We start from the raw sequence: 22,660 nt of genomic DNA on the forward strand, positions 1-22,660 counted from the left end.
ATAACATTGACCTTCCAAATGGATGCAAAACTGGATTTTCTACAGAGGAGGAGAGCTCTCCCCCCATTGAGAATAATTTACTCACATGTTTATAGATAATAATCATTTGAATTATCATCACTTCTTAACAAGTTAACATTAATCACTACAGAATTCAAAAATAGTCATTCAAGATAAAGGTGAGTATCTTTTAGGATCAAACAATCCTCCAAACAAATCCTCCAGCAATGTAACACCCATTAATCTCTTAATTATTTCAAAGTGCTACATTTCTCTTTACACATCACAAACCAGAGGATATAGGATGTACTAGAGGGGGAAGTTTCTGTTCATTCACAGATCTGCTCTAATTCTGGTCCTGTGTTAACCATTCGTTCAAAAATATCTTATCTACAATCTATTGTATACTTAGCACAGCACTAGGTAGGGTAGATTTTGAAAATAATGAGTCATCATCCTTGCTCATAAGATACTTACAATCTTATTACAGAGCTAAGACCTATGAGATACCAATCAATACATTTAATAAACCAGAAATTAGGGCTATATTGAATAGAAATACATCTGCCCAGCACTATTCATTTTTTATGTAGTTGTGAATTTTGCCTATCTACTAAAATGTACATGTAACTCCAAATCAATACTTGCAAGTGCTGGGTTTTTTTGTTGTTTTTGTTTTTGTTGTTTTGTTGTTTTGGGGGGGTTTTTTTTGAGAGAGAGAGAGAGAGAGAATCTTAAGCAGTCTCCACACTCAGCATGGAGGCCCACCGGGGGCTCAATTTTACAAACTGAGATTGTGACCTGAGCCCAAATCAAGAGTCTGATGCTTAAGGGACTGAGCCAACGCAGAGTGGTGAAAAATTGTTGTCCAACCTGCATGTTCCCAGGTAAGGTTGAAGGAAACAAAGCTTGCCTTCTTGTTTCAGCTCTCACACTATAAAAAGTGTTCTCTTCACAGTCTATTTTAGTACCATGTTTTTCACATTTTTGTGCTTTTTGTTGATTCTGCTATCTAAAATGGCCCCCCAAGGGTGCCTGGGTGGCTCATTCTTTAAGCCTCTCTGCCTTGGACTCAGGTCATGATCCCAGGGTACTGGGATGAGCCCAGCATTGGGCTCTCTGCTCAGCCGGAAACCTGCTTCCCCCTCTCCCTTTCCCACTCCCCCTGCTTGTGTTCCCTCTCTGGTAGTGTCTCTCTCTCTCTCTCTCTGTCAAATAAATAGATAAAATCCTTAAAAATAATAACAATAAATTGGCCCCCAAGTGCAGTTCCGAAGTGCTGCCTGTTGTCGCTGAGCACGGGACGTCTGTGATGTGCCTTGCAGAGAAAATGCATGGGTTAGATAAGCTTCACTCATGCCTGAGTTATAGTGCAGCGTTATGTTATGTACCGATTAGGTGACTAAAATGTGACCAGAGGCTCAGGGGAACCCCCATATTTCCACCTGAGGCAATGGTTCAGTATTTGCTAATTCTGTATTGGCAGTAACTTTAGAGAACATAACTACCGCAAATGATGGCAATCAACTCTATACTGAGCGAAAATGTTTTTCAAATGCATTAGATTTCCTCATTAACATAGAACTATAAACGCCTTCCTGATAAATTACTCCACTGCTCTCCCAAAGAGGCTGCAAAAGCAGTGATTCCGCCTCCCAGTACCCTTTCCCCATTTCCCCAGTTGATTCCTCCTTCTTTAGTTTCCTAAGCGGAAGTCTCCGCGTAAATAATGCTTTCCAATAATCTAGAGTTCTATACTAAATTTGAGAAAAGACACACACACACAGACACTTAAAAGTGACCCCTGGGGATGTGCTCCCACAAAATTAAGTGCAAAAATCCCTGGTACCACAGTTCTACGGTAACACAGAGAAGGGTATTTCTCCACCTCGGGCATCCGCCTTTCGAGTCTCCCAAGATCATCATAAACATACGTTAAAACATATATATATTTTTTTTCTTCTTTGCTCTCACGCAACCACCCCATACCCTCCCGCAGGCCTTCACAAAGCTGTTCAGCCCTTAGGTTAGCTCTTGTTCCTTTAAGACAGAGGTCGGCTGTTTGCCCTATTCTGAAATGGCTGCGCAGGTTTCCCCACCCTCTGCGCATGCTACTTGAATCCAACTCGGGATTGAAGCAATTCGGAGGCTTTCGCGGCGCAAGATGGGGACTTGGCGGCGGGCGAGGCTGAACCTCCCAGCATGCCTTGCAGCCGGCCCGGACTCCCGACGTCTAGTGATGGGGAAGCCCTGGTGCTTTCGGCCGCCCGATCGGGTGTAGAGGTTGAGGTTGAGCCCCGGGCACGGGAATTGGACGCCCGCAGAGGGGAAGATGGAAGCGTGGCGCTGTGTGAGGAGGGGCTACGGCCGCTGTGTGGTGGGGAGAGGCCGGTCAGTAGGGCTGGGAGGGAGGAGCGGAGGCGGGCGGCCCGGGTTAACCCGGGGCGGGGCGGGCTGGGGGAGGAAGGAGGAGGAAGAGGGTCCGGGCGGCGGTGCCGCCGGGACGAGCCTCCGGAGACCCCGAGGGATAGGTAAACCCGACGCGCAGCCGGCGGGGCGCTCGGCGGACGGGGGCCGGGCCGGGCCGGGTTCGGGGCGGTCGATCGCCGGCAGAGCTCGTGCCTTTCCGTCCCGGCTGGGCCTTGGAGCCTCGGCCCACTTCCCCTGCACTGCCTCGACCCAGCCTGAGCCCCCGGGTCGCGGGCCTTCTGCCAGGCCTCAGCACCCGCCGGGATCCGAGCGTCTGCGGGGAGGGTAGGTCCCCGGGCGGCCTGACCCCGAGGGCGGCGCGCGCGTCGCACTCACACCCGGGGGTTTGTTGTTTGTGGTGTCAGTGTGTCTCACACTTCATTTGTATACCAGCCTTTACGGTTTATTACCAGATTCTCCTTCCACACCTGTGTGTACTACATTTTTTTCTTGAAATTGACTTTTCTTTTTTTTTTTTTTTTAAAGCATTTCAATAATGCTGCCTGTATTAGCGTCGCCCTAAGCAGTATCCACGGAATCTTGGGTTTGACGTACTCATTATGGGCTTTTTCTAATAAATACTTAGATGTGAAAAGTCAAAAAGTTTTATTGTGTACCATGCGAAATGGACTGGTGTACCTCACCTGGGAAACACAACACTGTATTAATTATTATATAAGTCATGGGGATCTGGTTTTAATCTCCTACAGTCGGGGGCTTGATCACAATTCAGCTCAGCAGTGTTTTCCTGAGTACCAGCTGTGTGCCAGGCACTGTGCTAGGCACTTAAGGAGAGACCAGAATTAAAATGAATAAGAAGGCTCTGGTCTTGAAGGAGCTCATCATCTTGAGAAAAAGACATCTATATAAGTTACTGTGAATATAGACAATAAGTTTTGTGGCACGAGTATTGTATTTCAATATCATGGCCTGTTAGAATAGAAAAAGTGTGGAGCGAGCACCTAAATCTCTATGCCTTTCAGAGTTGTCACAAAGCAGAATAGTCTGCCCATGTCATGCTTTTTAAAGATTTACAGTTAAGTTGAATTTAGAGAACAATTTGAGAATGCATAAACAAAAATATATCATAAAAATTAAAATGCCTTTAAAATGAATATATAAAAGTCAAATAACGGTAAATACAGTTTAAGCAAAATTTCTTCATTGGTAAAAGTGGACATTATTAACACTGTCTTGGAATTGTACCTTTAATAAGTTCTAGGAAAGGACAGAAGTCCTCTGAATCCAAGATTTTGCCAGAATAGTATGGTAAGAAGATGGTGCTTAAGGTGCATTGTTTCTTAAGAGAGCCCGAGAGCAACACATTTATTCAAGTTAGTGGTAACACTACTTTGGATATATTTTGGATGATCAGTAAATTGGTGCTGTTGGGTTTGAAGTACTGGTGAATTATTAATAAGTAATCGCTATCCCATTTCATTTCCTTCAAGGAGAAGCATGCCTTTAAAAAAAAATGAAGGTCGAAAAAATAAATTACCCACCTACTGATTAGCAAGAGAGGTCATTTTGTGAAGTTGGGATAGGTTTTTGTTTTCTTAGCTCTGCAGATATTTGGAAAATGGAATCTTGCTATAAAAAGCTGTTCAGAAGCATGTTTCTGTCTACTCCAAACCCAAGTTGCAGGAGAGATGCACTTTCCTTGTACTCAGCTTAAGTGTTCTACATTGAATCAAGTATTACATTTGCTGTGGATTTTATTTATCCATACAGTTATTAGATACTAGAAAGCTACTCTGAAAACCATTCTGATGGTTGGTTAATCTCTCAGGTGAACTGACGACTTTTTGAAGCGTGTTTGGTATTTTGGGAGGCTGGTAGATTCTGTTAAGTATTTTGAATGCCATTCATAGGTGCTGAGGGAGAGTTTTGAGATGTTGCTACTAATAATTAAATCATAGCTGCCCCCCCCATCCTTCATGATTTAGAAGTCAGATTTTAAATATTAGACATTATCTTCCCTTGAGGAAACACATTTGGATTTTGGGTGCTATAGCGTGAACAAATAGTGGTGCCTCAAGGAGTGTATTTATTTCTTTTAGATACCCCATGTTACCCCATCACCAGAAGAGTCTGGCCAGAGATTGGACGACACCGTGGGAAAATCTGCAAAGGTGTTGCTGGAACAGGCATATTTCTAGTTGTATGAGGTGGCCTGGACATTATTCTCGTGCTCCTTACCCCTACTTCAGTAGTAGGCATTTTTCACTAAATTGGAGACCACCTTGTTTATTTGAGTCTAGAACTCCGTTTCAGTACTGGAACTGGAGACCTGACAACCTGAGCCAGACCTCTTTGATTCATCTCTCTAATTACATCATGAACTCTGAGGGAGATGAGCCTTCATCAAAACGAAGAAAACACCAAGGTAAAGGTGACATTTATCTTGGTGCAGAAATAGAAGCCATAGAATTATTAAAACTTTACTTTCTAATAATCCTTAAAACCTCCTCCAGATTTTGTAGGGGTTTAGTATTTATTTTCAGCCAGTAGTTTTCTGTTAGGAAAAAGGCAATGATTTTTTAAAATTAAGTCTTTATTTATATCTATTTTTATCTTTTATTATGTATTTCTGGCAGTAAATATAGAAGAAACTATATAGAGAGAGAATAAGACTGGGAAGGAATATAGGACTAAACTAAAACATTAATTTAAGAATAATAAATCCATTGTTTTTAAAACAGAGGTCCTTAGACTTCTTAGAAATTGGTATATGTTTTTGGGAGTCCACATATCTATTTTAAAAAATTAAATTTAAGCGTTTTTTAAATTTATTTTTTTTGACAGTTTTATTTGTAAGTAATCACACCCAACATGGGACTCTAACAACCCCAAGGTCAAGAATTACATGCTCTTGGGGCACCTGGGTGGCTCAGTGGGTTAAGCCTCTGCCTTTGGCTCAGGTCATGATCTCAGGGTCCTGGGATCGAGTCCCGCATCGGGCTCTCTGCTCAGCAGAGAACTTGCTTCCTCCTCTATCTCTCTCTCTGCCTGCCTCTGTGCCTACTTGTGATCTCTCTCTGTGAAATAAATAAATAAAATCTTTAAAAAAAAAAAAAAAAGAATTACATGCTCTACCAACTGAGCCAGCCAGTTTAATGCTAACTTTTTTGTGTAAGACAAAAAGATATTCTTAAATAGACACAATCATAAATGAAAGATATTTTCTTACAGAATAAGATTTTAGCTTATTCAGTATATTTCTCATAATGGGTTCTATTGCTATAATCTTGAGACACTATGGGAAGTTTTATCTTTTATTTATTTATTTTTTTAAGATTTTATTTATTTATTTGACAGAAAGAGAGAGATCACAAGTAGGCAGAGAGGCAGGCAGAGAGAGAGGAGGAAGCAGGCTCCCCGCTGAGCAGGAAGCCCAATGTGGCTGGATCCCAGGACCCTGAGATCATGACCTGAGCCGAAGGCAGAGGCTTAACCCACTGAGCCACCCAGGTGTCCCAAGTTTTATCTTTTAATAAGGGAACAACTTTTTAATCAACTTTAAGAAATAATTGTTTTCTAAACATGTTGATCATTTCTAGTTTTGTCATATTCTTTTCACTCCAAACAATTCACGAGACTCCTTTTATGCTGCCAGCCCTGCTCCTCCCCCAAAGTGTATATGAATCATCTTGGTAGAATTTTGAGTTGTCGTTCTTACTGAGCTACGGTTTTCAGTGAAGATAATTCCTCTGAAGGTATTTGGAAATAGACTGTGTAGGTGTTCATGTGTAGGGAGCTCACGTAAGTTTGTCAAAGGAAAATGCTCAACGTGAGTCTCACTTGGAGGTCAGAGCTAGGTTAGCTCGAAGATTACTTAGGTCTCTTTTTTTTTTTTTTTAAAGATTTTATTTATTTATTTGACAGACAGAGATCACAAGTAGGCAGAGAGGCAGGCAGAGAGAGAGGAGGAAGCAGGCTTCCCGCTGAGCAGAGCCCAATGCGGGGCTCGATCCCAGGACACTGGGATCATGACCTGAGCTGAAGGCAGAGGCTTTAACCCACTGAGCCACCCAGGCGCCCCTACTTAGGTCTCTTTTAAGTAGAAATTCTGCTACACATTTGAGTAGAAATTTTAAGCACCGAAAGTGAAAATCTATTTGTATAATACTTGAGCACAACATGTGTTCATCAACAGATGTTCATTTGAATGAATGAAAGGTGTTAGAGACATTACAATTAGGTTCCTAGGGACAATCAACTCTATAACCTATAAATCTAGGGCTGTATGAAGTCGTGAGATTACTGTTCCTTCCGTAGTCGTTGTTCATCAGGTCCATGCACTACTCTCTGGTTTAGCCTTTGGTACATCTGCTGTGCTGTCAGGTGGAGCTGTGGCATGCTGACAAAAGCCCGGGCTCTGGAACCACTCCCTGCTCTCATTCTGCTCCACCACTAATGGTGTGAACTTGGCCAGGTCATGGGACCTCTCTGCTCCTTGGTTTCCTAGTGTGAAATAATGCCTACTTTGAAAGCCTGTTGAGGATGAAATGAGACCTGTCGAAGTGCCTAATACACTGTCGGCTTCATAGTAGGTACTCAGAAAATCGTGATGGTGTTGTTTTCCCTTTAACACTTGGGGAATTACAATTTACATACTGATAAACTTTGATTGCGACCTGACTCTTTATATGTCCGTTCTTCCTAGGTATTGTGAATAAGGAAAATGCTCTTCGTTAAGCCATATTTGTGACTTCCGATAATTCACTAACACTTGTCCATCAAGAGAACAGCCTTCTAACTTGCCTGTCACTTTAAAGTGGCATTTGAAGGATTTGTGTGACACAATTATGACTTTTTAATTAGGCACCCTAAAAACCTGATCAGGCCTATTGCTTACTTTCTTTGATTCATCTGTCTTCTCTGCTGTGATCACCTTGTTCCTCCTGACATGGAAGGTATATAAGCTTTTGTAGTGTGAATTTATGTTGTGAAGTATATGAAGGCCAAAGACTGTCATCTCTATCAGTCGTCTTCAGATTGTCTTCCATGGAACCCTAGCATTCAAACACATATGTGTATGTTTATTAAAAACAAATGTGGTCAGGAGAAAATATGTATTTACCCCCATCATCCCAGCCCCAGTGTACCAGGATCTGATGGTCATGACATGTTTCAAAATGTAACTGCAGAAAGAGTTGGCTTACAAACACTTGTCAGGACAATACAATCTCAATGCATTTTTGTGCCCTTCCATACACATATTTCACAAGAAAATATGCACAACTTTTCTGGACCTTCATCTTTCATACTTTAATGTGGTGGTGACACCAGGGTAGGGCTGTAACTGTGATGGTCGCTTGCATTGTGTTTGCATGACTAGAGCCCTTTGCATCTCGTATACGTATAAAGACTATGATTTGGGGCTAAAACCATCAGAGACAGTCCCCAGTTTATGAATGAATTGTGTTCTGGGTAATACAGTTCTTGAGAATCAGTTGCTGACCATCTGTTTCCGTTTTCCCCATGGAAACTGTTACAAATCTCCAGGTAGTCCTACGGAGTCAGTGCAGTTAGCTGTAGTTCCGGGCCTTTTCAGTAGGATTCTCCATATTCAGTGAAGGATGCAGAAGGGGATAGTTTCCATCCCTTTCCTGGGTATAGGACAAGCTCCAGGCTAAGTTCTTTAATCCCGGATGGCTTTGGTTTGGTTTAGTTTTCTTTCCGTCCATCTTTTTTTCTTAACCCTTCTCCTCAGGCTCTTAGTACCTTCATGGTATCGTAAGTCTCCAGCACCCCTGATCCACCCAGACCTCAGTATTCATAAAAATAATCTTCCTCTTCTAGCCTCTGGTCAAAATGTCTATTTCTTCCATGCAGCTGCTTTCAGCATTTAGATATTGAGAAAATCAATCTTATTAAACTCATTTACCAGAGGGTATTATAAAATTTCACTTTTGGTCTTTTTTCCCCGTATGTATAGAATTATTTTTCCTCAATTTAATTTTTAATTGGTAGAATCTTAGGCACTGTAATCCAGTAAAGTGAAAACCTGCATGCAGGAAAAGGGAGATATTCTAGGGCTGAGGTTTTTCCTGCTTGAAAACCGATCTCCAAATCTGTTTTCCCAAGTTCTTCTCATGTCTTGTTTTCCCCTTCTGTTGAGCTCCTAGAATCTCTAAAAGTTCCACATGTTTCTTCATGCCTTCCATGGCAGTGAGAGTATCCTCCTTCATGGTGGGGTGAGGAAGATAAGATCAAAGGGGCGTGTGTGTGTGTGTGTGTGTGTGTGTGTGTTTGTAGGTCATTTCTAAGTCGAGGACTGCCTGTAATTGCAAAATCTCATGCTTTTTGATTCTCTTTTTTCATCACTGGGCCCAAGTACATGTGTCTTTGCAGAATGTAAACCATTTCTGGATGCTGCATGCTGGGTTCTTCGACCAGCCCTTGTCATTGACTAGCGTCCTACAACTACGTTATCTTCAACATTTGCTTTGGTGTGCGTTAAAAAGATTTCTTCTGTTCATTTTGTCTGCATTGTTCCACTAAATACACTTCCATATATTGCCGTCATACATCCTTCAGTCATGTCTAAACCGGAATTCTGAGATGAGTTATTTCTAGAGCTTAATCATTTGATAATCTTATCTTACTAATAGGAAATAAACTACGGTGTGAAATCATCTTATTGAAAACCCAACTGTGACATACAAATACAGTTGACCCTTGAACAAGAGTCGAACCGCGTGGCTCTCTGCGTAGGCAGAGAGGCAGGCAGAGAGACAGGGGGAAGCAGGCTCCCTGTTGAGCAGAGAGCCAGATGCTGGGCTCGATCCCGGGACCCTGAGACCATGACCTGAGCCAAAGGCACAGGCTTAACCCATTGAGCCACCCAGGCACCCCTTTCTTTATGATTTTAATAAATTTATAAATAAATTTATAATAATATAAATATAATAAACATAATTTACAATATAAATATAATAAAGTAAATTTATAATTTATAAATAAATTCATAAATAAAAAGAAAATAATATTTTCTTCAGCTTACTTTATTGTAAAATACAGTATAAAATACATATAACATACAAGTTATGTGTTAATCGACTCTTTGTTATTGGTAAGGCTTCCAGTCAACAATAGACTATTAGTAGTTAAGTTTTGAAGGCGTCAAAAGTTTTATGTGGATTTTCAACTGCACAGTGCCCTTAACCCTCCCCTCCACCCCCGCATTGTTCAATGGTCAACTGTACGTTATCATGGTTATGAAGTTGCTGAGCATGTCTGGCAGAGCCACTTCTTAACCGTAAGTAAGTGAGAAGCTATATTGTCTTAACTTTATTAACACTCTCTCAATCTCCAAAATGACCTGCTAACTCCTTTTAATCTTGTTTTATACCTGTTGGTCAGTCATTGTATCATTTTACTGCCTTCGTAATTAATTTGATGACAGCTTCCAGTTTCATAGCGCTATGTTGCCATTTCCTAGGGGAAAACATTCTGTTCATTGCCTGTGGGAATTTTTAAAAGGCAAGAAAAACCTCATGCCGGAAAGTATTTGGTCATTTTTCATTAATTCTTTATATTTTGTTCAATATATTTTAACAGGCACAATACAACGACATTGGGAATATATATGTAACCATAATAAAGACAAGACGAAGATCCTAGGAGACAAAAATGTTGACCCCAAATGTGAAGACAGTGATGACAAGTTTGACTTTTCAGTGATGTCCTATAATATACTTTCACAAGATTTATTGGAAGACAATTCACATCTCTATAGACACTGCCGGCGGCCAGTTTTACACTGGAGTTTTAGGTTCCCCAATATCCTGAAAGAAATTAAACACTTTGATGCAGATGTAAGTGCAGAATATCATCAAAATTCTTCGCATAAGAAAAGTTCATTTGTGAACTAAATGGGTTTTACCCCTTTTGTCTGTGGGTTAAGAAGGGAAGATGGTTTTAAATATAGTGATGGGACAGTTTTTAACAATGTATCGTGACTTCCAAAGCATCATTTGCGAATGGTTGTTGGTGTAAATAATCATTAAATTTTCAAAAAAGATCCAAAAATTTCTGCTTGCCAGTCAGTTTTGAAAACAGAGACTGGCAGTGTATTAAATATTCAGTAAGTACTTCCATTGATTTAAAATGTAAGTCATTCCTCTAAAAATCTAGATACATTCAAAGAAATCACCTTGAGAAAGGACTAGAAGGATTTAGTACTAAAGAACTTTGTAATTCAGGAAAAAGAATTCCAACATGTAAATTTAAAATACTTCTTTTGGGAAATACCAGTTTTGGATGGTAAGAGAGAGAGTTCCATGTAATTAAAGGCCAGGTTTTGGGGGACTGATCAAATTTGGAATATCAATTTGATAGTTTCAAGAAAAAAGACTTAAGTCTTTTTATTTCAACTTTCATTAGGTTTTTAGAATTTTAGCAGCCTATTTTTAAAGATGAAAGCATCAGAAAATTCATATTTGCTCTCTGTTTTAATTCAAGCCATTTTTTCCTTCCAAGGTACTATGTTTGCAAGAAGTTCAAGAAGATCATTATGGAGCAGAGATCAGGCCAAGTTTGGAATCTTTGGGTACAATGTAACTTTATTTTAGCCAGATTTACTTTGAAAGATTTGTGTGTTGTTAAACTATAACATGCTAACAATGATGTATAGTGTATTTAGGCAAAGAAAAAAGTCTTAATTTTGAAAAAACTTAGTACCCATTTCAAAAGGTCAGGAAAAGATTGAGGTATTTTTTTTTTAATTTTATTTTTTATAAACATATAAGATTGAGGTATTTTAAGTGGGAATTTTGGGGTTGATATATAATTTATTTATTTATTTATTTTTAAGATTTATTTCTTTTGGGGGTGAGGGGCAGAGGGAGAGAGACTCTTATGCAGGTTCCGTGCTGAGCCTGCTATGGGGCTTGATCCCACAAGCCTGAGATCACGACATGAGCCAAAACCAAGAGTCAGATGCTGACTGACTACCACCCAGGCACCTCTTGATAGATAATTTTAATTCAAACAGAAAAGTATGTAAGAATCTCTTAATTAGATTCCTTTCCAGGAGTTGCTGTACCCACCACTAGACCCCCAAGTTTCCGAGTTCCTTATCAGGGACCATTGTGTCTGGTTCATCATTATAACATCAGTGTCTACCAGTAACAAACGAGTAGAAGCTAAAAACCTGTTTGATGACTGAACACTTCGAGAAACAGTTCATCTATTTAAGAAATGCTGCCTACTTTGCATTCATTCTTCGCAAATATTTTTTGAACGCCTGCTGTATCCTGTGTACTGTTCTAGGCTGCGGTGATCTAGCAGTGAGCCACATAGATAAGTCTCTGTCCTTCCAGACTATGGAAATAGCAAAGCAGAGACCCTGGGATAGAAGTGCCTTAAGGCAGGTGGTGAAATGTGTGGGGAGTTGAGCAAGAAGGGAAGAGGCAGAGGCAGAAAGGTCAGAGATGGGCTGTCGGGGGGCTGGGCAGTGTAGATGATTATAAGGCCTTACTGTCTTTGTCACAACTTTGACTGGGATGGGAATGAGACCATGATCATGCACGTTTTAGCCTATTTAAGACTGGAGTCAGCGAGGAAAGAGACCGAGTCTTAGGACCTAGACCCTATCTCAAACTTAACATCCTGCATTATTAATGCTTGGGAGAAGACACTTTGATAAATATTGTTCAGAGGTATTAGGAGAGTTATGTTTTGCCATATATGCTTATATGGCAGACCCTGTGTTAAATTTCTTTCTTCCTTGTAGGTTATCACTGTGAATACAAGATGCGGACAGGAAGGAAACCTGATGGCTGTGCCATATGCTTCAAACATTCCAAGTTTTCACTCTTATCGGTGAACCCAGTGGAATTCTACCGCCGTGATGTTCCTCTGTTGGATAGAGACAATGTTGGATTAGTGTTACTTTTGCAGCCCAAAATTCCGAGTGCTGCCTCTCCTGTGATCTGTGTAGCTAACACACATCTGTTGTATAACCCAAGGCGAGGTGATATTAAGCTGACCCAATTGGCAATGCTTCTGGCAGAGATTTCCAGTGTCGCCCATCAGAAAGATGGCAGCTTCTGCCCTATCGTTATGTGTGGTGACTTTAATTCTGTTCCTGGTTCTCCGCTCTATAGTTTTATAAAGGAAGGAAAATTGAATTATGAAGGACTTGCCATTGGCAAGGTAAGTGCTTGCTTCGTCATCATTAGGAGGCGGACTTAGTCCCTCTGTTCATCGTAGTGCGAGGATAGTCCTCACTGGCTGTTTGAAAACCTTGGGTTCCCAGTACCCTTGCTTTACCAAGCTATGATGATGTTCCCCAACTACTAATAAGTAATGATGCTCAGTTGGTTGAATTTCATCTTTTCCATCTGTTTATGGCAGCATTCTGCTTAGAGGAGTTGGCAGGTAGCAAAAAATCCAAAGTGGGGGAGAAGCAGAAAAATAAAAGCATTGATAGACATTAATACTTTGTAAATAAGGAACTACTCATAAGGGGGCGTGTAACAGAATTTTGAATGCTGGATGTGGGCAATATAGTTGGCAAAATAGTCATTTAGTATTTCTTTATTTACATTTTCCTTTTCATAATGCTAAATATTTTAATTTCTTAGCTGACTATATCCCATGTTTTATCTTCATTGTGCTTTTTTTTTTTTTAAAGATTTTATTTATTTATTTGACAGAGATCACAAGTAGACAGAGAGGCAGGCAGTGAGAGAGAGAGGGAAGCAGGCTCCCTGCTGAGCAGAGAGCCCTGTGCGGGACTCGATCCCCGGACCCTGAGATCATGACCTGAGCCGAAGGCAGCAGCTTAACCCACTGAGCCACCCAGGCGCCCCTTCATTGTGCTTTCTGTTGCTTACTTCACATCATTCAGTCTTCAGGATTTTAACCAAAATAAACTCTCCACCACTGAGGTTTGAGTGATAGTTCTAAAATTTTTTAAGAGTTGATCTCCCTTAGTATTTTAAATAATAGTTATATAAAATATGTAAGATTTTACATTAATATAATTGCAAGAAAGGAAGGGCAGTATTAGTACAAAGTTATAGACCATATAGATGTCCCAATTAGAGTGACAGGAAAGGAAAATATTGCCATTTTTATGTCAGTAGTAACTGCTTTCTGAATTGTATTTGAACAAGATTTCATAAGCACAAATAATCACTTACTATGATGAATAATGGGTAGTGCCATTCTTGGATTTCCTCTTATTTAAGACATAAACTTTTCAATACAGAAACTATTTAAAATCTATTCACTTAAGATACCTGTTGAAATTTTGTTTAGGTATCTGGCCAGGAACAGTCTTCACGGGGACAAAGAATTTTATCTATTCCCATTTGGCCCCCAAACCTAGGTATCTCACAGAACTGTGTGTATGAGGTACAGCAGTTACCAAAAGTAGAAAAGACAGGTAAGTGTTCGTAGTACATTTTGGCAGTCTCCTTGATAATAGTGTTCCCTTTGAAGACATAAAACTAAATTTTTCAAGGGATAACATCTCAGGGATGAATTATAAAAAACATAATACTTACTTGCTTAGTCCTTTTCTTAATGAACTCTAAATTTACCATTCTTAAGTTGACCTTCCAAAATTATCTGCATGAATTACTTGCATGTTGCTTTGGATATGTTTGCATTTCAGTTTTGCTAATTATGGAGGCCATCAAAACATAAAGGTTCCCTGATGGAACATTTAACTAGGCATCTATCTAAACTAAACATGTCTTGAATATCATTCCTAGAGTAAGAGGACTATTCTATGGAAAACTAGAACAAAACAATATATTGAAAGTTTAATATATTTCTCTTTGTTCCAATAGACAGTGATCTGACACAGACAGAGCTGGACAAAACAGAGGTCCTAGTGACAGCTGAAAAGTGAGTTCTGGAAAATAACAGTAGACATTCACTGACTTAAGTTGGATAAAAAATTTATTTCTCAAAAACCACTTGGATAAAAAATGAGAAGGATGTTTTCCCATGCTGGTGAAGAATGCTGGCTCCTCAGTCAAGCTGGCTCCTCAGTCAAACAGACCTGAGTTCCTAACTATGCTACATTTTGGATGTGTGATTCTGAGCAAGAAGCTTAACATTTCTGAGATTCAGTTTCCTTGTCTTTACTTCGGGTACTTGGGAGGACTGCATGAGACAAAGCATGAAAAGCTTGGTGTTCGGTTCATAGTAAGGGCTTAAGCAGTGTTATTTATAGCAAAGAGCCTGTCCGTGGACCTGGACTAGCTAGTACTGTGAAATACATTGCTATTACATATATTTTTTTAAAGATTTTATTTATTTATTTGACAGATAGAGATCACAGGTAGGCAGAGAGGCAGGCAGATAGAGGGGGAAGCAGGCTCCCTGCTGAGCAGAGCGCCCAGTGTGGGGCTTGATCCCAGGACCCTGGGATCATGACCTGAGCCGAAGGCAGAGGCTTAACCCACTGAGCCATCCGGGCACCCCTGCTATTACATATTTAAACAAAGGTCAGGATCACAGAAAAATACCTTTCAGATTTCAAGAGGATGCTTAGCCTCCTTTGACTTACTACGTCTCAAAATAATCTGCAGGAGAATTGATCCAAAAAAGAATATGCCAGTATAAATATTTATATTTAAATTATATAGTTTACATAAGTATTTATAACTCTTGAACTACAGGGAAAAGTTACCAAAGGTGGAAGGGTGAAGATGCCTGGATTCCTTATTATTAGTAAAGAAGCATGAATATTTGGGGCTATGGTTGAAAAATAGATGTATGTGAATACAGCAGGATAGAGATTTAAATCTTGTCTCTGGGAGATTCTTAAAATGTTTTGATTTTATATTGTGGCTCTTTTATTAATTTTAATTTTTGTTTTAACATTTGCATTTAGGGACCAATTAGAATCCTCTCTTATTCATTTTATCTGCTTCTCCGTCTTGTTTTTATTTTGTATACTATGTGTTGAGAAAATATTATCTCATGTAAAAACCTAGTAAGATAGGAAGCAACAGTTTTTGGATTTTTTAAAAAAGAATATTTAAAACTTCATGATTAAACCTTTCAAATACAGTAGAAACTTCCCTAAGATTTTTAAAGATTTTATTTATTTATTTGACAGACAGAGATCACAAGTAGGCAGAGAGGCAGGCAGAGAGAGAGGAGGAAGCAGGCTCCCTGCTGAGCAGAGAGCCTGATGCCGGGCTCGATCCCAGGATCCAGAAATCATGACCCGAGCTGAAAGGCAGATGCTTAACTGAGCCACCCAGGCGCCCTCCCTGAGTAAGATTAATAAAAAGACAAATCTAACAAATACTTGGTTTTGACTAATTCTAAAATCTTTTTATAACAAAATGAGGTATAAGATACCTTTAAGTATCTGTATATACATGTAGTGTGCTTATATGCAGAGCTTATTATCTATAAACCAAAAAATTGATAGTAAGAGAACAGTTTGAGAAAAACCTACTTTACATTTAATAAGATTGTAAATATAAATCCTTAGACATAAAACATTGCTAAAACTGGAAAGTAAGGTTATTTGGAAAGAATAACCTTTGTTCTTTGACATTGAGCTCTTTAAAAACTCTCTTTATATGTGTATATTAAGTACCTAAGATAGTGCCTGAAACTTAGTAGGTATTAGTTAAATGTTGAATTTTAAAAAGTTAAAAAAAATTTTTTTCACAATATAAAAGATCTTTAAACTTTTAAGATGTATTTATCGGAAATGATTTTTAAATTCTTCATTACAGCACATGTATTTGTAACGTGACATAAATAGAAACCATTATAGAAGCTGTTTAGGATGCAGTACAAAATTATCTGATATGTCATAGCAAGAATAATCATAGAAAAATATGGCCTGTCTGACATCAAAAGTCTGATGGGTTTTATGTGACACTCATAAAGACCACTTTTTTTCTTAAAAATACAACAAATAACTTATAAATTGTTATAGAGTGCATATTTATTAGGAAATGCAGGCTCTCAAATTTTTTTTTTTTTAAGATTTTATTTATTTATTTGACAGAGGTCACAAGTAGGCAGGGAGACAGTCAGAGAGAGAGGAGGAAGCAGGCTCTCTGCAGAGCAGAGAGCCCAATGCGGGGCTCGATCCCAGAACCTTGGGATCACGACCTGAGCCGAAGGCAGAGGCTTTAACCCACTGAGCTACCCAGGCGCCCAATAATTGAGTTTTTACCCCACGTATCACAGCCTTGATAATGGGTTTTGGGTATCACCACATGAATGAACAGAATGCCAAATTGTGGTGTGGTCTGTCTAAATAACGCTTGTCTGAATGTCTGGCTTTGTCTGGAAATTAAATGAGAAAGTGCTTTAAACAGGAAGGATTCTAAAAATCAAGAAAAACTTGATGGATGCTAAGCAATTTTTCTTTTCAATTTAGATTATCTTCAAATTTACAGCACCATTTCAGCTTGTCATCTGTTTATTCACATTATTTTCCTGACACTGGAATTCCAGAAGTGACCACTTGTCATTCCCGAAGTGCCATAACTGTGGATTATATTTTCTATTCTGCTGAAAAGGAAGATGTTGCCAGGCAGCCAGGTAAAGAATACACGTAATCTTACACTGTGCTTGAGAAGAGAGTAAGTCCAACCCCAGGGCTGAGTTTGAGAAAGTTAGCTAAACGTCTAGGTGATGTTCTAAATTTAAAAGTTAAAAAGATTTTTTTGGTAATGTATTTGAGTAAATCAGTTAATCACTTGTAAAACATGGAAGCATGAAGGACCTCAAAGCAAATTATCGCCTAAGAATTATATCCTTAGCTCCCCCTTCCAGTGCCAGTCAGCTTCCGAGTTACGGGTCTCTCATAATTGCCCTTTAGTTTTGCTTGCCGTAAATTTACTGGGTTTCTTTTTTATGTGTGTGACAGCAACATCAGGTAGTTTTGTACTTAAATTTTACTAACGCATACTGCCTTCATGGGAGGACCTTGTTGTATTGCCAGCAATGGACAGTTTTGTCATGTTGACTCTGGATCTTTCTGGAAAGAGAAGTCCATTATATGAATATGTGGTTTCAAAAAGCAGAGGTGATAAGACAGTTTTCCTTGTACGATTCAGTGAAAGTAAGGTTTTAAATATTAACCAAAGGATTTAATGTGGAGAACAGAATTTAGTTTAAAATGACTGGAAGTCAGAGAATATCATTCAGAAAACTTCACAAGTCCAAAATGTGGGCAGCTGTTCTGTCTTTTCTGATTTCCCTCCCCCCCCCCTTTTTTTGGTGCTACTTTTCTTTTCTCCTTTTTTCTTCTGCTTGTTTTCTCCTTCCTACTGAGGATAACCTTGTTAGTAATACTCTGGATGGCTTACTCCTCCCCAACTAAGATCAAGTCTATGAAATAGGCTTGCTGCTTTGAATTTGTAGTCAGGGTCTGGGAGTTGTCATGCTCTAAGTGTTCACTAGGTGGCAGGAGTGTGCCATGGACCGGCATATTATATGGTGCGGTTAACAGCAGGTCCTCTGACTCTACTGTGGGCACTGACTCTGGAACCCGTGCATACTAATTTAATCTCCAGGCACCCTGTAAACTTCCTACTCAGCTGTGGCTGGGTCTGTCTGGTTTATACAGCTATGGGATAGTTGATTAATTTCTTATGTAGTCATCAATCTCACATTACTTTTTTAAGATTTATTTCTTTTAGAGAGAGAGCGAGAGAGCATGTGTGTGAGCATGGGGGGAGGGGGAGTGGCAGAGAGAGAGATCCTAACCAGACTCTGCATTGAGCTTGGATCCCGTCGTGGAGCTGAATCCACAATCCTGAGACCACCATCTGAGCCCAAACCAAGAGTCGGAGGCTTAACTGACCAGACTGTCCAGACGCCCCTCAAATTACTTCATTTTTTAATTTTTATTATTTTTTAAGGATTTTATTCGGGACAGAGAGCATGCACAAGTTGGGGCAGAGGGAGAGGAATAGGGGCAAGCAAGCTCCCCGCTGAGAGTGGAGCCCCAGTGGGGGTTTCATTCTCAGCCCTGAGATCATGACCTAAGCCGAAGTCAGATGCTTAACTGAACTGAGCCACCCAGGTGCCCTTCAAATTACCTTTAACGTACTTATGTGTTGCACTGATATTTTCTTCTAAAGATTATTTGCAGAACTCAAAACAAATTTGAACCAGGAAAAAAAAACCCAAACATCTGAAATTGCTCTGCCTAAGAACTATAATTAGCTTATAACTCAATATGACATGTAATCATATTCTAAAAGCTGTTTCCCATTAGATTATAGAAGGTTCTGAAGAAGGACTTGTATGATTAATTTACAATACTTGTTGACACAGTTTCTCTAAACATGTGTTTCCTTAATGTAGGAGCTGAGGTTGCTCTGGTTGGTGGCTTGAAACTTCTGGCCAGACTATCACTCCTTACGGAACAAGACTTATGGACTGTTAATGGACTTCCAAATGAAAATAATTCTTCAGATCATCTACCTTTATTGGCTAAATTCAGACTTGAGCTGTGACTCTTCTTTGATTGTGTGTGTATATATACACACACACACACACACACACACACTTTCCGATTTATATTCTTTTTCAAAAAATGTAAAATATTTCTTGAGAGTTTGCATGTTTATTTTTATGCTGTGGAGTTTCTGAAGAGGTCGTGTTAACTGCTTGAAGCAGATACCAGAAGAAACAAGTTTACAACAATTTTCTTTGTAATACCGAAAAAATATTTTCCTGACAAGTGAGATCTAAACGTTTACTCCTTATTGTAAAAGAGTTGTAAATATTTTTTATTCTAAATCCCAGTAAAGTTGACAGTGATTTTTAAACATAGTGCATCCTCTTTAGTTAGTAAAGAATTTCATTTGATGTTTTTGGCAAGCTTTATGGTGGATCCAAAGTATCTTTGAGTTCGTGCAAACCACAACTCATTTCCCTTCCAGAAGGCCTGATTTCATTGTGAGGACCATCTGTTTGTTGGTCCTAATTAGTTCATCTCAGAAATCGCTCACAAGTGTCCAACCAACCATTTTAGTTTGGTTTTGAGGGGGCTTGATAATGCTTCTTAGAATTGTACAGATTGCTTAATCCGTCTTACTCCTCTCCTGAGCTGTGGACGATGTCTGCATTTTGTTGGGAGATGGAGGTCACTGTAACTAAGAGTTGAAGTGCTTTACAGACGCCCTCTTTCCATCCTGTGACAGGCAGACCATTCCAGCACGCCTGAGAGAGGCAGAGAATGGGTTAGAATGCCTTTGTTTGCCTAGCAGTTTGTGGGGGGGTTTTGTTTTTTTGTTTGTTTGTCTTTTTCTCTTCAGTTTCAAGAAGAGATCCCCGGGTCGGAGGAGAAACTTTATTTTTCTGAACCAGTTCTGTGGAAATTTATTTTATTAGGAAACTTGTCTTTAGAACAAAGTGGCAGCTATAAGATTCTTTTGGTTTCGCTCAGATATTTAGGAAGCCCATAGAACTAGTGGGGAGATACCAACTTGGAGACCTAATACTCCTAACTAGTAATTTTAACTGTCTTAGTGGTTTTGTTTCTAAGATGTTACTTTGTTTTCTTTCCTAATGAGGCAGCAGCATGATGTGGTGCTGACATTTTTTGGTAAAGTGGTCAAGAGCAAGCCTAGTGAGTCCCACAGTTGGCGCTCTGTGTTTGGTTCAAACATTTTAAAACAAAAAAGTTAACGTGTCCTCTTTTTTAGACATAAGGATCAGAAAATGATGCACATTTTTACTAAGTAGTAATTTTATATTCAATTATACTGAATTATAGAAGTTTTTACAACGGGTGTTCTTCATAGAATGCCTTTTCTGAAATTAGAAAGTAGTATTTACTCCGGGTCCTGGACTTTAAAGGTTTTTGTACTAAAGTATATTTACTACAGTTATTTTTTGAGAAAAGAAATCAAATGACTACCTGAACAAGGCGTGTAGGTTATGAGGATTTACCTATGAAAAATGATAATAAGCAAGTATTTTTAAATGTTTAATTTCTCACATTTTTGGGTTTTTACTTACAGTATTAATTGTAGTTCTAAGACTTTCCACGTTTTCTAGTAACAGTTTGCAGAATATTGTGTGCTCTAATTAACAGATATTGTCCTCATCAAATAATAGTATAATTAATCCCTTTTACTACTGGGGGAAGAAAAATGAAAATGCATTAATTACTGCTTTGTGTTATGTGAGTTTATTAACAGATCACTTTGTGTATAGGTCATTGTTGCTAAACTAGCATCTCTGAAAACCTCTGTGAAAATTTAATTTTTTATGTCCTGATCAATATATTAATTTTAGGCCCTTTTCATGTGCTTCACTTTGTAGAATAAATCCATAAAAATGCTTTCCACTTGAGCATATAGGATGTAGTATTTTGTGAACTGGAGGCCAAAGGGTCAGTGCAACCTTCTCACAGGTTTTTGAAGCTCTGCTAAAATGAACTGTCCACTTGTCTTTACTTTTTTTGGTCAGAATTGGTAACTCTGTTGGAGCCTTGTATTTACCTGCCAAAAAGCATTTAAATCTGGTTAATTGCTGAAGCCAAATCACCCCCAGGTGGAAGTGCTGTACTGGCCAAGTTTTAAAATGGAGAGAGATACTGTGGAGTAAGAAATGTTGGTTTTACGATAGCTTTTGATATCAAGATAATATGCATGTTTGAAATCTTGTCTTTTTTTTTTTTTTTTGGAATTTAGCAACTGTCGGCTTTTAACCCTTTGCTTTCCTAAAAAACCAAGTTAGAGACCCAGAGAGTTCAAGGGTTTGGGGAAACAGAGAAGTCATTTGCACTTCGTCTCTATGAATCACCTAATAAATTATTACTCTAGTGCATCTGTGCCTGGAGGTTTTGTGATAGGTGTGCTAAGTGTGTCCACTGGACTGTTGTCCCTTCTAAACTATTTCATTACCCTAAAGCCTGTATTACTTAGAGTGATGCTAACATGTAAGTGAATTCAGATGTGGCAAAACAGAATAGTGTTGAATACAGAGTCTGAAAATTGTGGAAGAAGATAAGGGTGAGGGAGTGATAAATGAGTTTACTAGGACAAGGATGTAGTAAAAGGACAAGAAAAAAATAAATCACACCCTCTTACATACATTTTGGGAAGAAAAACAATCCTTAAGTTTCCAGGATGGTTTTATTAAAGTCCCATGCTGTGTATAAACATATAAGTGATGAGAAAAACATTAACTTGAAACATGCACTTATCTGGCATTCTCTAAAATACCATTATACAACTTTCCCTTTACTTAGAAAAATACCCACCAAAACAATCACAGTTTTCCTTAAAGATTTAAAAAAAAATGTATTGGCCAGAACAAAGTCCAAGAGAATAAACAAGATTCTGAATTGTGTGTCAAAAAAACTGTACAAGGTTGTACATAAAACTATAGCTTACAAAAGCCTTGGGTGTAGTAAGAATACAGAATTAAGATTTCCAAAGTTCTATTTACCAATATCTATTAATAAAATCCTTATGAAATAATTGACTTAGAAAAAGTGAAATGCTCATGATTTCAAAGTGTATAGAAAATACTAAATATCACTTTCTGAAATAAAGTGTACTCAAAACAGCACATGGAGTCTGAAATCAAGATTTCTGTCATCCATTTAAACTTTGCATATATCACAATGGCTTAAGTGTAAAATTTCTCTAGCACTAATAACTTTAAAAACTAGATTCAAATCATCTCATAGTTTTATATTTTATTTTTTGAATAATAGCCAGTTTTAAAATTAATTTTGGGGGGAATAAATCATGTCATGGTTTTTTGGTTTTGTTTCTGCCTAAATATCATCTTAATCAAATTCCTGCGCTAGAATGGAAGAGTTCAGTACCTTTCTCAGATCTTTTAGAAATCAACATAATTCCACAGGCAATAAAGCTAGAATGAAAACTAAGAGCATTTTAAATTACTTTTCATGTTTCTGTGACTAACCCTTGCTCTGGGGGACTGAATCTTACCATCGAGAAGGGAGTGGAAAAAGAAAATCAGGTTAGTAACTGAATCACCAAACCAGCGGTTGTTTTAAGGCTTGTACGTCAGCGTCTTAGAATAGTTTGTGTTCCTATTCTTTACCCTTTTTTTGTGGGAAAAAAAGGGGCTCTGCAGCTAATGACATTCTGTATTTTGGATGGGACAGTACTTAAGTAAAACTTGGAAAATCCTAGTCTAAGCTCTTAGAAAGATCACCGTGGTATAAATGGTGAACTATTAGCAATAATAA

At 38.7% G+C, this 22,660-nt stretch overlaps 1 protein-coding gene across 9 annotated transcripts; it reads left to right on the forward strand.

Moving 5' to 3' along the window:
- Positions 1-722: 722 nt before the first annotated feature.
- ANGEL2 (angel homolog 2) lies at positions 723-18,947 on the forward strand. 9 transcript variants are annotated; one of them, XM_032862757.1, is made up of 9 exons: positions 2,221-2,391; positions 4,530-4,855; positions 10,036-10,292; positions 10,957-11,026; positions 12,212-12,633; positions 13,744-13,870; positions 14,280-14,337; positions 16,850-17,013; positions 18,787-18,947. In XM_032862757.1, the coding sequence occupies exons 1-9, from the start codon at positions 2,333-2,335 to the stop codon at positions 18,936-18,938; spliced, it is 1,635 nt and encodes a 544-aa protein (XP_032718648.1). In that variant the 5' UTR covers positions 2,221-2,332; the 3' UTR covers positions 18,939-18,947. The 9 variants fall into 9 exon arrangements, with proteins under 9 accessions (XP_032718653.1, XP_032718652.1, XP_032718648.1 ...); XM_032862760.1 differs by having other exon boundaries at positions 2,278-2,350; XM_032862763.1 differs by lacking the exon at positions 4,530-4,855 and adding an exon at positions 7,136-7,385 and having other exon boundaries at positions 2,282-2,391.
- Positions 18,948-22,660: the final 3,713 nt, after the last annotated feature.

Source organism: Lontra canadensis, unplaced genomic scaffold (assembly GCF_010015895.1).
Source record: "Lontra canadensis isolate GAN:19392208 unplaced genomic scaffold, GSC_riverotter_1.0 scaffold24, whole genome shotgun sequence".
NCBI classification, from domain to species: domain Eukaryota; kingdom Metazoa; phylum Chordata; class Mammalia; order Carnivora; family Mustelidae; genus Lontra; species Lontra canadensis.